Below are 15028 nucleotides of genomic sequence, written 5' to 3'. Positions count from 1 at the left end.
AGAACAAGGCCTTGATTAATATATATATATATATATATATATATAACCATCTAACCATCAACTGTGCAGCCCCTTTGTCAGGATAACCAAAGGCTGCATATCTTGAAGTTGCCTTAGCAGAAGTTCAGAAGAAGTGGATATGTTTTCATACATAACAATTTTAACGTTCTTTACAGTCTCAATCTTTAGTGGATTTCTGAAATTAACAATGCATTGGACTTGATCTCTCTCTGGGATGATTGGTTGAAGTGTTCGCTGTCGTTTTGATTGATTGGATAGAGAGTCTTCACTGAACTTCAGGACGGATGTCTCAAACTCTGAAGGCTTATAAAGTTTTAGTGCAACTTCATGGTTCCCTTGAGAGTTTGACGAGTTCAATATGGATCCTGAGACTTTCAGCAAACATTTAACATGCTCAGCAGAGCAGTTCCGAAGACTTTGTTTTCTCTCGACACTGATTTTGTTTCTACATTCTGACTTCCGTGGACGACCCCTTTTCCGTTTGATTACTGGCATGGTTGTGGAAACGAAAGCTTCATTAACTACAACCTCCGTTGCAGGCTCTGGGTCTACATCTTGAGAACTGACCTTTGAATTCTCTGTTTGATCTCCATCAGAGACTGTTTCCGCAACCTCAACATTTTTTGAGGTGTCATCTGCTCTGGGCATCTCATTGCTTTTCTTGCAAAATATGAACTGGCTTCTCCGATCCTCAATGTACCGTTCTGTGAGACCGTGAGTGGTGTAATGTTCTATTATACTGTGCTCAGCACTCATTACTGAATCACAACTCTCAATCATGCATGGGTACTGTAAAGGAAGACTTTCACTGCACAAGGCAGATGCTTCATCGGTGGATTTAAGAGCAGGCTTTTCTACCATCATCCAATGGTTCTGGGCCTTGTCCTCTTTCTTTTTTGAATTATTCCTCTTCATTTTAATGTTGTTATCTGCAATATTCTCTTTTCCATTGTTAGAACCTGCACTTAACTTTTTTGCCTGAACATCATCTCCAATTCCATTTTCTTGTTTCTTTTTCATAGTTTCAAAAGTAGCATCATGTTTCTTCATAAGGTGTCGAAGAAGGTTTGACTTGGTTGTATAAACCCTGTCACAACCTTCAAACTGACATCTGAATGTGAGGTCCACGCTCTCAAAGTCCCCATCCGCTGAAACCTTTATTGCTTTGTGATCTTTTTTGATATGATCAATGTACTTCAAATGACACGTGAAGTGAGCAGAACATTTTGACTGGTCGCACTGAAATGTGCCTACCTCAACACCGGATAACAATGCACTTGCCTTTTCCAATGTGCATCTATGGAGTAAAAGATAGTGTTTCAACAAACTGGTAACTTTCAACACTACTTTTGAGCATTGTTTGACTTGGCATCTGTATTCTTGCACTTGGACAACTCCATTTGTTTCTTTAGCACTTTTTTTGTCATCACATTCTGATTGATGCATAGCCCTATAATGGAGAATAAGATTTTGTTGGATTGAAAAGGCAGCCACACATCCTTCATGCACACATCGGTATGGACGGTACATAATTTGTGCATCACTTGAATCACCAAAATCAGTATTGTCTACTGGCATTTTAGCTTTCTCTTTAAGATCAACCATCACATTGGAATTTGTCTCAATTTCTCCGTTAGATTGTGGAGTTGCATATTCTGTTCTTTTGTCTGGAGCATTAAGTGTGTCAAAGAGATATGGACTTCCACCACTCAGCTCTTGCACTGCAAATATACCTGGCTCATTTAATTCAATAACACGATTCTCTTCAGTCAGAGAGGGGCTTTCTAGTTTTATATTTGTAGCTGAAACCCCTTCAAGATTTACTACATTTTTCTGTGACGCTTCCACAGTCCTGGAGGTGTCAGTGCTGGCAACTGTAAGGGAGTTTTGAGTGGGGCATTTATTTTTTCTTTTGGTAATTATGCTGGCTTTTCCTTTAACATTGGAATCAACAGATGTAACTGTCAAATTTGTACTGATTTGGGATTGAGACTGTTCTGACAGGGAGTCTTTTCCCTGGTCGATGATGAGACTGGTATGCGCATTTCCTGACGCATTTTCTGACACATTTTCTGTTGATTTTCTGATCTTTCTGTAACCAAGACCAATTTTCAAGCCAGACAATTCCTCTTTTGAAAAATGGTGGACATTTTTGTAGTGAATTTTAAGGCCTGTGGTTCTGGTAAATGTCTTAGAACATAGATGACAGTTGTAAGGAGCTAATTTGTCAGGGTTTTTCTTCATTTCATTTATCCTTTCCTCACTGTAATCATGTACACGGCTAAGGTGTTTAAATAAAGCTTCTTTAGTCATTGCTCCATAAACACAGCCTTCTTTACATCTAAAGGGCTTTAAAAAACATTTCTGCTCATTTTGTACAGAATCTTTAATTGTGTGACACTGATCATTTCTGGTGCCAGCTTCAGAGCTTAGATCATGCAGGTTAGTGCTCACAAATACACATTTGTCTTGACTAAGTATATCAACTAAATCAAGACGCTGTAGTGCCCTTTCAATTTCTATGATTTTGCCATCTTCGCCAGTATTTGCAGGGGTGAATTCAACTTCAGTTTTGATTTCTGTGCCTGTGTTTGTTACAGGTGGATGGAAGAAACTGTCATTTCCAGTCATTTCAGAGGGGTCTTGAGAGGACATCGTGTTCTGGAGGCTGTCTGTGCTATCCACACTTGTTAAAGTGTTCCCATTAAAGATATTTGATTCTGATGGTGCATAGATGCAGGATTTGTGATTGTGCTCATGTATGTCATTCGCAGGGAGAGGCATTTGCACCGTTGAAATGTCAGGATCATTCAGAAAATCAAGAAATGATACTGGTAAATCAGCAGTAAGATCAATTTCATCAACAGGTTTACACTGAGAACGTTTTGATAAATGACCTCCTAGTGACTTTGTGCTTGAAAACTCTCTATAGCACCTGCAGCAAATGACTTTCCCATCCTGTATTATGGCAGGCCATTTTGTTCTCTTAGATGATTTAATTTTTTTGGATTTCCCAGTTTCTCCAAAACCTGAAATGTTCTGGTCATCTGAAGCAATTCCTTCAGTTCCTTCCTGTGACAGTTCATGATTACATAAATCTTCTGGCCTTTTCTCATCAGTCAGGGGGGCAGCACCAAAGAAATCTTCTCCCGATTCCTTAAATTGAGGGTTTAAAAGATTCGACATACATTTGATATCTGATGAGAATAATGCATCGGTACTATCAGTGCTGATTTCTTTGTTTGAATTTGTCAATGGCTGCACTGAAATAGAACTTGCCTCGGAAGGCAAAGTTGAAAAATATAGGCTGACATTGTGTTCAGTGAATGATCCTGTTTGCAGCAAACCAGTGCTGATGGGAATATCATTGAGATGGTTTTGTCCAATTTGACTGAATCCAGGATTAACACTTGACTCAACCTGTGACAAGTCACAAGTCTGATCGCTGTTAAGTGCATGTAGTACTCTAAGAGAGCTTGACACATATTTTGAGGCTTCATTCATCACACTGGAGGGTGTGTGGGCATTCACAGAAAGGGGGATGATGTCATCGTAAGATGAGGGAGATGCATAATTTAAGACTGTGTCAGAATGGTATGACGGGTTTGTGTGTTGGTTGTCAGATAAAATCGTAGGATCATTTACAGAAAAACTTGAATCCAAATTTTCCATTGAGGGTGTTTCCCATGTCTGAGTTATTGGTAACTGCACCAGACCTGTCGGGTTTGGTGATGTTGCACTTTGAGTGTTTTCAAGCTGAGAGCAAAACTTGGCACTTGCAGACTGCATACTATCGCGATTGGAAAAAGCAGAAGAAGGACTTTGAATCACGGAGTCCAGAAATGCAGTATGTTCAGTTTGTTTGGAACGGCTTGTCCATTTTGGTATCTGAGAACTAGCGGTTGTGTGCTCAGAAGATGATTTTTTTGCAGCAATTTCCGCAATCCGTTTGTACTTCTTTGACAGCTTCCACTCCTCAAAGGCCTCCGAATGAACATTTTTGACATGTCTCGATAAACTTTTTGAGGTGCTGTATTTCCGTGTACAGGTTTCGAATGGACACACATGAGTCAGACCTTCTTCTCTGTTGGCTTTTGTCACAGATGGAGATGACTTCAATGTTGAAGGCTCAAGCTGACTCTGTGGGAAAGAAAACAATTTCTTGTCTTTCAAGAGTGTTTGAGTTTCACAGTCAGCATCCTTTTGAGCATTTAAATATATTGGATCATTGCACTTGATGGGAATAGGCTGCAGTTTTACAAAGCATGATTCAAGATGCAATTGCTTTGTTCTCCCAAGACAATGAGATGTCTTAGATCCATCAGGCTGAGTAGCATTAGTTTGGGAATCATTTTTGCTTACTGTCAACTTAGCTGTTCCTGATACAAGGTGCTTAGGTTGTTCTGTGGAATCATGAGTGTCTACTATGTTTTCAACCGTGCATTTAATTTCTACTGGGGTAGACTCTTGAGAAATCTCTTTAATTTGGCTTGGAGGCAACTCTAAGGCAGGACAAGTCGAAGCTAGTAATTCCAGTTGAGAAGGTGAGCCCACATCAACAGCAGAGCGGTCCTGCTTTGTGTGTCCTTTCTGATGCAAATTTAGCTCAGACAGGGTGTAGAACACCTTGTCACAGTTATGAATTTTGCAGGAGAACAACATGTAGTGCTGCGCTTCATGATCATATAGCAAATATGTCTCGTTGAATATTCTCTCACAGTTTGGATATGCACACTGTGCCTTAAATTCAGCATGTTCTTTTCTGTGTATCAGAAGCTCAGCATGAGAGGAAAAGCTGCAGTTACATCCAAGCTGAATGCAAAAATATGGCTTCTCACCACAATGCATCTGTAAGTGATCATTAAGATGGGTCACATTAACAAACTGGCGGTGACAATATTGGCACAAAGCCTTCTGGCTCTGTATTTCAAGGAAATGTGTTGCTTCCCGCTCATTTTTGTGGGCCTTAACATGTGCAACCAAATTCCTGAAGTACTTAAAAACTTTCTGACAGCTTGTAACAGGGCAGGAACAAAGTTTAGTGTTGTTAACATCACGAATAGGGTTGCCCTGTTTTGGGGATGATGACTTAAGTTTACTTTTCACATTTGTGATGGGACTACCATTTGAAGCATACAGATTGTTGCAAATTGTCCCTTGGCTAACTATTGCAGCAGTTTTGCTGTAGTGCTCTTCTCTGCTATAGTGCTCTTCTGCTCTGCTCGAAGTACTGCTAGCTGCTGTTAACTTGGTGTCAGAACTGGGACGTTTCTTGCTCACACCCATAGCAGCAAGGCGCTCCTTACATGACTGTTTCACATGTGATGCCACATGAGGCTCTAGAATTGCTCTAGTTTCAAAAGTCTCAGTACATATTGGACAATGGAAAATCCCATCTTGGACATGCTTCAATGCATGCTTCACAATCCTGTGTCCAAGGAACTCTTTATCACACAAAACACAATACTGCATATAAGCTTGCCAATTGCGGAATCGAGCAGAAACAAATCCCCTCTCTCTCATCTTCTTCATTTCCTTTTTCTTCTTTCTTTCTTCTTCAACCTCACCGAGTTCATAAGTAGGACTATGGGTAAAATGCAGATGTCTAAAATATTTCTCATCAATGTCATGGACTTCATTGTCTTCACTGTCAGTAAATTTGTCAGTAGACAATATAGCTGCTGCCTCCTGACCCATCAAAGCAAGGCATTGACGTTTTAGGGTTTTCCAGTCCCAGAACTCTGGATCGAAAGGCCACTTAGTCTTTAAGGCCAACAACAGGTCACAGCGTAGTGAATTTAGAATCGGTGGATCATCCTGCTCAAGCTTTTGGTCGGGCTCATTAAAGAGAGTCTCAACAGCATAATAAGAATCCAAAGATGGCTTTATCAGGAACTCAGTGAGTTGACAAGCCTGTTTTACTTCCAAGTCTAAAGGCAGCAAACAAGAGATTGTTTTGCAGATGGAGATATTGCAGCCCTCGTTATCATCACTGACTCCCATTTTTAGTGCTTGAATGCACATTTCGATGCACACTGAAAGTCCACCTTTCTCAACCTGAGGAAACAAAAATGTCACTGTCACCTGAATGCCATTGCCTTGATTTCCAAAACACAATGACATAAAAACAAAAACTTTTCTAACCTCAGCCTGAATGACTTTGATGAGGAGCAGAATATGGTACACACTCCCAGAGAGGCGTGCTAACAGTCTGCATTGCTCCAAAAAGGCCTGTTTTGATTCAAGCCGTATAAGAAGTTTACTCCAAAACAGTGTCAGCTCCCTGTAAGATGTACAATATAAAATGATAATCATAATTTGTACAAAATTGTTCAATTATTTTCATGCAAGCTCAAGAGAACTCCTGTTAAAATCAATCAAGCTGTCTACACTGCACAATAAATCTCTTATTCACAGCGTATATGTCTTGATAATTAAAATGGGAACATTGGTGAGTGTGCAGATAAAAAATTAATGAATGAGTGATCATTACAAAAGTGAGCATCAAATACATTGAACACGGAAGCTCAAATGTGTGTGAGGCGTTAAGACAGACCTTACAGATACTCATGTCACGCATGCACATTTCTTCTTCTTTTGGTTTTAATGGCAGCTGAACAAAAATATTTGAGCGTCTTCTTTTCCATTTAATGGGGGTTGGCAAATCTACTGGAACCAGAGATGAATGTTAAAATTATTCCGGAAAACACAATTGTCTTATCAGTGATAAAATGTTTTGTTGCAAAAATGAGTACACCCTCCTGAAAGTTACAAAATAAAACTAAATAAAAATGTCTGGTGTAAGGTTTGATCAACAAGTATGTTGAACCGAAACCGTTAAAGATAATTTCTTCAAGTCTTAAGCAAGTCTTAGAATGATTCTAAGACTTGCTGAACACTATGAAACCACTTAAGAGAAAAATGTCAGGAGATTTATTTCTTAGCATAAAAGAGGACAATGGTACTATTGTTTTAAGTGTGAAAATATAGCAAAAGTAATACAGAAATTCAAAAACAATGGACTTGTGAACAGGCCCCTGAATTAATTAGATTTTCACCTAATTTTCACCCACGCTTTCATTTAGTGATGAGTAAGTTTTTGCTAGAAAAAAAGAAGGAGAAACACCAAGAAAGTGTCTCAGAACTGGCAAAAGCTATGAAATGAGTGACACTTTATCTCACAGAGTAAGATGCAGCCTGCAGAAGTGACATGCATGGTTATTTATCCACACCAGAACTAACTACTGTAGCCAAAGCACAATAAACGGTTACACTTTACTTGAAGGGGTGTGCATAAGACTAACATGACACCTTCATAATCATGACATGACACCAACATAATCATGACATGTCTCTTCTATAGGGATGAATGAGTGCTGAAGGTGTGAGGGAGTTGTTTTATCAATGCAGTCATGAATTCACACACCACTGTGTGATGTAATACAAAAACCTTAAACAGAAGAAGTTACCCTCTCCTCATTCCCTGCATTGTTGGGCATTTTTTCCACATGACAATTAAGATATTCATTCTCCCAAGGTGAAAATCCTTCAGTGGACATGTATTTCACTGTGGGGAGCAGTTGTGAGGGATTCTGTAGAGACGAGCTGAGCAACACTCCCCATTAAAGACCAGGGCCCATATTCACAATACATCTTAAGGCTAAAAGTAGCTCATAACTTGCTGATTTAGGAGAAAATCTATGGGCATGCCAGTCCTAAATTTAGGACTCCTACATTTGTGCTCTAAGAAGAGTATTTTACAAAGTGTTTTAGAGCTAAAACTAGCTCCTAAATCTGTGAAACGTTAGGAATAGTGAAGAGGACTTCTAAGTCACTAAGACCAAACCACAAACTATACTAAAATGGCTGTTGCCGGCAATCTGCCTTGTAACGTAAACAGTTTAGAAACATTTGGCGAAAATGCACTTTTAAAAAGGTATCGCCTTTGGTTTTGGCGGTTATATCAACTCCAGATTTTCCTTTGATCATAGCCTATCCTTGTTTTCATTAACCAGTTGGGCAAGAAGTAACAGCTGTTCTTGCGTCCAGTTTGGTTTTCTTTTACGTTTGCATGTCTTACTATCAGCCATGATAAATCTACTGTTAATTAAAAGGCTGTTTATATGCATATCTGTTAATTGTTTATGAGAAGCATACATGTAAGAGGCTGACAATTAGCTGAACATATACTTGTTAATGACACTTTTAATGACACTTAGCCTGCATTTTAAAATCATTAGTTGAATGTGGAAAATTAACATTTTTATTTTTAAATCTTTATTTGAATATGGCAACATAATATTGTGCTCTACAATATTTCTATGAATAAATCTTTGAGACCCCTGCCCTATCAGCCAATCACTGTGTGCATATTTGGTAAGCATGCTGACATCATCCATAGCAACGAGGTCAACCCCGCCCCCTTACTCTTAGCTTAAGACCTCTCTCTATTCCTTAGTTAAAGTTTATCTCAGCACCTTTGTTAATAGGTTTTAAGAGAAAACTCTTAAAAACTTTTAAAAAGCAAAAAACTTTTACTGCTATTTAGGAGAACCCTTAGTGGTCAGATAAAATGTTTTGTGAATACAGGCCCAGGGCATTTAAGGAGGTTGTCCTCCAGGAGTTAAGCAGGACAGATGTGACAATTTGTCATGAACTTGTACACTCAGTGCCAAGAAGGGTCAGAGCAGTGTACTTAAGAGTTATGGAGGACATATTAAGTACTAGAATATTACACTTTGTTGAATTAAATCTAGGGTGTACTCATTTCTGCAATCCTTCATTTAAACAAAATTGGCTAAGTTACTTGTTTTACAGATATGAATGGCATTTATTTCTGTTTTTAATAAGAATATGTTTAACACATTTCAATTTCGCCATCTTTCTATGAATTATATTAGTGATCATTAAGAAAATACATCTTTTATATTTAATTAGAGGGGGTGTATATTTATGCTGTGCGCTGTATATATTTTAACAGAACTTAAGATTAATGTAATTGAAATGTGTAAATGTGCTTACAAGAAATACATGATCAGAATATTGACAAATAATTATGCGTGCACTGTAGTGTGCCACTAAAACTACAAAAGTAAACAAATGAAACAAATTTAAGAAAAATTATGTTAACTGTAGCAGGCGAAATCACGATCACAATTACTTTTACATTATTAGTGTAGTGCTAATGTACAGTGACTGAAAATTGAGTGAGACCAAGGGGCTTACCAGGCACAATAAGCATCGCCACAGAGAAGCTGGCGCTTGAAAAATGCAGTACAAAGACCGAGAGCTCCCTTTTCCTCTTCCTCAGACTCTAAATTACAAATCATGTCCAGAGCCTCTTTGCAGTCAACCTCCTTTATCTGCCAAACAGAATGGAGAGAAACATAAAGCTAGGCTATATATATATATACTGTATATTAGGGCTGTCAGTTTAACGCATTAACTTAATTAGTTATGAAAAAATAACGCGATTAAAATATTTTAATGCACTGCCTCCCCCCCCCAGACCTGTACGTCATCTTATATTTGCATACTCCACAAATGCAGGTATGCCCTAAAATTCAAGATACTGGGGCGAAAATGCTCCTGTGTGAGTTGCTGTCTCATATTTATATCATATGATCAGCGATATCACACGAGCAGCGAGAGCAATATCACACGAGTGCTGTTTGTCCCCGAATAGCACGAGTGCAGATGTGATCTTATACAACAGTTAAAGGGTTAGTTCACCCAAAAATGAAAATTAGCCCATAAATTACTCACCCTGTAATGTGTTTTGTTGTGAAAGCGAAACTACTTTGTTTGGCCTTCCAAAAGAGGACACAACTAGAAATCAGTGGTTAAGTTGTATTTACAAGTACAACACTGTTCCAGAACAGTTCAACCCAAATATTCAGATGTGTGCAGCACATTTTATGGAGGACTGTTTCTTGAACCTGCAGAGTAACGTTAGCCTACAATGCGTCTGTGCACAAAGGCTGTTTCTATAAAGTGGGGCAGTTCCAACTTTGCAAGGACAGTCTGGCGCTTCTGACTCACAGACTGCAAGTACATTTTTTATATTTAAAGAATTTGCCACTGACGATTCAAACGCGAGTTTTGAGCAGTGTAGAGTAGCGCTTTTTGTTTGTCGTTTCTCCGATCCCAAATGCAGACATGGTTTTATGTTTACGCAGCACGATAGGCAACGCAATGCGTAAAAAGACAGTATAAGTCATAGGGCTGCACAATTAATCGAATTTCTAATCGCAATTACAATTACGGATGCCACAATTACATAATCGTTCAAAGCAGCAATTAATCGTTCAAAGTCCACTTATGTTATTCTGCGTGCTTAAGATGCTTTTTTCTTTGTACATGTTATCTTAAGGGGTTTTCCATTGTTTTAATTTTAGTTTTAGTATAACATTATAATACCATGCATATTTTTACCTATTTATTTAAAGAAGAAACCAATCCAATGTATAGTTGACATTTGAGGCTTAATACTATAGAAAAGCAATAAATGTTTTTCAGTTAGTGTTTTCAGCTTGTTTATTTTCATATAAAAATATGCCATGCAGTTGCTTCAAACAAAGGTGCAAACATCATTAATTTAATCGTAATTAATAAATAGTAATTACAATTTCAAAGGAAGACACGTTTCAGAAAGGTGGGGCATAGAGGAGAAACAATAATGTACATTATGTGAAAAATATACATACACATTGTATTTCACCAAATACACAACATAATGTCCTTTTAAGCAACGTCATATGACCCCTTTAAAAAGATTATAAACATGAATGTACACCTCGCTTTTCAGAACGATGAGCTTTGTAAAAATTGACACGTTTCAGAAAGGTGGGGCATAGAGGAGAAACAATAATGTACATTATGTGAAAAATATACACATACACATTGTATTACACCAAATACACAACATAATGTCCTTTTAAGCAACGTCATATGACCCCTTTAAAAAGATTATAAACATGCATTTTTGAATTTGACATAGATGAAAATGATGCCATTACAAAGGTAAAAAAAAAAAAACTCCTGTAAGTCACTTTAAGGAGTCAAATGTCACCTCGTATTCAGGGGCGCAGGAAGATGTGTTAGGTTGGGGGTGCTGTACGCGCGAAGTGGGGGGGGAAGGTGGCTTTAGAGGCTATTTACACTTAGTGCAAATAGCAATAGATACTATTTACACTAAGTGAAAATAGCAGTATTTTTTTGTGATATCATATGCTATTTACACTAAGTGCAAATAGCTATAGATTCTATTTATACTATGTTAAAATTACTTATTGCAAATAGTGGCAATTATCTGCACCTCAGCATTGTAAAACATTATAAAACAGTATGCAATAATAACTTATTGAGTGTAAATTTTAACTATAATTCACATTATTAAATGGATGCCACCTTATTGGGACAAAAGCCCTCCCTACACCTACCCTAACCCTATCTGATATTTTATCTTCAACTTTTGGATTATTTCCTTCATTTTTATTAAAAATAAATGCTTTTCTGATGTGATTTAAAATTTGAAAAGGGAGAAAAAAAAGTTTCCTGAACCCGGGTCGATCGCGTCAAAAGGAACATGACACGCTTTACCATCTACATCACAGAATTTGACGATTGATGACTGTCTTTTGTAATCTTGACTAGCCCAATTAGTCGTTGGTGGATGGAGTTAATGTAAATAGCCTCTGCCAACAAGGCGGGTTATTTGCACTTAGTGTAAATAGACACTCCGATTTTTTTTTTATTCCCAACAGTTAAACAGTTACCCACAGAAAAAAACACTTCCCGCGCCTATGCTCATATTAGGAAGGCTGAGGAATGGGGTTTGGTCGAAGAACATTTTTCAGTCAAAAGATTTTTTTTTGCTTTAACCCCAGCAATATAATAAGAAGTAGAATAAGACAAATAAGTTACCAATCATATGAAATTAGTATTAATAAATTAATTTGTACTACAGAGGTGACACAGAAGAACACAAAAGTGGCTTGTAGGGATTTTTTCAGATGTTTAATGAGGCTCAGAGATAGCAATTAAATTCATAAATTCATGTGGAGATTAATGTTTTAAATATAAAATTTTGAATACAGAAATATGATTTAAATAAATGAAATTATAAGCTAAAAATGAAACTAAATCCGCCAGCAGGTGGCGGCAAGTCACTGATTTTATCACTGAATCATTCATTCAATTGATTAGTTCGAACATCTGAATCATTCAGGAATGAAGCAAGTGACTGTCTTTATGAACTGACAGAAATCTGTCGTAGCGACGGAACTTTAATCCCTGAAGAAGAGGCTCGAAGGTCATTACATTTAAATTTTAGATCCATGGCCAGGCAATTCCCCTGATCTCAATTCCATAGAGAACCTGTGGTCAAGTTCTAAAAAGGTGAGTAGACAAGCATAAGCCCACACATTGTGATAAACTCTGACAACTAATAAGGCAAGAATGAATTGCTATCAGTCAGGATTTGGCCCAGAAGCTAATATCTAGCATGCCAGAGCGAATTGCAGAGGTTATGAAGAACAAGGGTCAACACCGTAAATATTGACTTCATTATATTATTATTTTTTTATTTAATATAATCATTATTTTTTGCCAATAAAAGCCTTTAAAAACTTATGATATGCTTATTGTTTTCAGTAACAATTGAAACATGTAGAAAAATAATCTACAAATACTGAAGCAGCAAACTTTGCAAAACACAAAATTTATGTCACTACCAAAACTTTTGGCCATGACTGTATGTGTAATAAATTTTATGTTGAATCAAATAAAATATTTGTAATTTTGCTACTATTTGTAATGTCTACTACATTTAACCCAAAAATAGCTTTAAATAATCTTTTGGGGGTATTTTCAAATGCCAAATGCAATTTGCGATTAATTAATTGACACATCATGTAATTAATTAGATTAAAAATGTTAATCAACTGACAGCCCTAATATATATATACACACACATATACACACCTCAACATTTTTTTGTAACTTATTTAAAAAAGTGAAACTTTGATATATTATAGATTCTTTACATGTACATTTTGTTTTAATTTTGATGATGAGAGCTTTCAGCTCATGAAAGTCAAAAATCCAGTATCTCAAAATATTTGAATATTTACATTTGAGTTTCATTAAATGACCTTTACTACTGTATAAATTCTGGGTATTTCTTGTTCTTTGAAATCACAATAATGGGGAAGACTTGGCAATGGTCCAGAATACAATCATTTACACCCTCCACAAAGAGGGTAAGTCACAGAAGGTCATTACTGAAAGGGGTGGCTGTTCACAGAGTGCTGTATCAAAGCATATTAAATGCAAAGTTGACTGGAAGGAAGAAATTGGGTAGGAAAAGGTGCAAAAGCAACAGGGATGACTGCAAGCTTGAGAATACTGTCAAGCAAAGCCGATTCAAACACTTGGGAGAGCTTCACAAGGAGTGGACTGAAGCTGGAGTCAGTGCATCAAGAGTCACCACGCTCAGACGGCTTCAGGAAAAGGCTTGCCCTACCAAGCCACTTCTGAAACAGAAACAACGTCAAAAGCATCTTATCTGGGGCTACGAAGAAAAAGAACTGGACTGCTCCTCAGTGGTCTAAAGTCCTCTTTTCAGATAAAAGTACATTTTGCATTTAATTTGGAAATCAAGGTCTGGAGTCTGGAGAAAGACTGGAGAGGCACAGAATCCAAGCTGCTTGAAGTCCAGTGTGAAGTTTCCGAAGTCAGTGATGATTTAGGGTGCCGTAATGTCTGCTAGTGTTGGTCCATTGTGTTTTATCAAGTCCAAAGTCAATTCAGCCGCCTACCAGGAGATTTAAGAGCACTTTATGCTTCCATCTGCTGACGAGCTTTATGGAGATGCTGATTTCCTTTTCCAGTGCCAAAACCACTTTTAAGTGGTTTGCTGACCATGATATTACTGTGCTTGACTGGCCAGCCAACATGCCTGACCTGAAACCCATATGGAATCTATGGGATATTTTCAAGAGAAAGATGAGAAACAGTCGATCCAACAATACAGACGAGCTGAATGCTCCATAGTGCCTCAGCAGTGCCACAGGCTCATCGCTTCCATGCCACACCTTACTGATGCTGTCATTTGTGCTAATGGAGCCCCGACCAAGTAATGAGTGCATAAATTAACATACTTTAAAAGGGGTCATATGACGTTGCTAAAAAGAACATTATTTTGTGTATTTGGTGTAATGCAATGTGTTTATGCGGTTTAAGGTAAAAAAAAAAAAAAAACATTATTTTCCACATACTGTACATTATTGTTTCTCCTGTATGCCCTGTCTTTCTGAAACATGTCGATTTTTACAAAGCTCATCGGTCTGAAAAGCGAGGTGTGCTCTGATTGGCCATCTATCCAGTGCGTTTTGATTGGCCGAAAACCTCAAGCGTGTGACAGAAATGTTACGCCCCTTACCATACTATGATGCCGTGTGTGCGACGAGCGCCTGTGCACCAGTGATGCGCGTGTGCCTGTGATGCGCGAGACAAAACTAGTAAAAACCATTATAAACAAGGCATTTGTTGCATCCAGTGGGGACATAATTACTGATTATAATTACTTATACTGTCTTTTTATGCGTTGCGTTGCGTATCGCGCTGCATAAACATAAAACCATTTTTGCATTTGCGATCGGAGAAGCGACAAACAACAAGCACTACTCTACACTGCTCAAAACACAACTTGAATTGTCAGTGGCAAATTCTTTAAATATAAAAACGTACTTACAGGCTGCGAGTCATGAAGCGCCAGACTGTCCTTGCAAAGTTGGAACTGCCCCACTTTATAAAAACAGACACCGGCATTGTAGGCTATACTCTCCCAGGAAACAGTCCTCATCCTCCATAAAATGTGCTGCACACATCTGAATATTTGGGTTGAACTGTTCCGGAACAGTGTTGTAAATACAACTTAACCACTGATTTCTAGTTGTGTCCTCTTTTGGAAGACCAAACAAAGTAGTTTCGCTTTCATAACAAA

The 15028-nt window shown here is 37.8% G+C and overlaps 1 protein-coding gene across 1 annotated transcript in view; it reads right to left on the bottom strand.

The window, feature by feature from the left end:
• Positions 1 to 6: 6 nt before the first annotated feature.
• LOC107573321 (zinc finger protein 292-like) overlaps positions 7 to 15028 on the bottom strand; it is a 39671-nt gene continuing 24649 nt past the window's right edge. The window contains exons 3-5 of the mRNA XM_016259761.1: positions 9247 to 9383; positions 6166 to 6304; positions 7 to 6078 (exon numbers count right to left, since the gene is read on the bottom strand). Coding sequence (XP_016115247.1) covers positions 58 to 6078; positions 6166 to 6304; positions 9247 to 9383 — 6297 coding nt within the window. The 3' untranslated portion in view covers positions 7 to 57. The remainder of the gene's footprint in view (positions 6079 to 6165; positions 6305 to 9246; positions 9384 to 15028) is intronic.

Source organism: Sinocyclocheilus grahami, unplaced genomic scaffold (assembly GCF_001515645.1).
Source record: "Sinocyclocheilus grahami isolate Dianchi unplaced genomic scaffold, SAMN03320097.WGS_v1.1 scaffold1917.1, whole genome shotgun sequence".
NCBI classification, from domain to species: Eukaryota; Metazoa; Chordata; class Actinopteri; order Cypriniformes; family Cyprinidae; genus Sinocyclocheilus; species Sinocyclocheilus grahami.
This window is presented reverse-complemented; position numbering and strand designations above follow the sequence as displayed.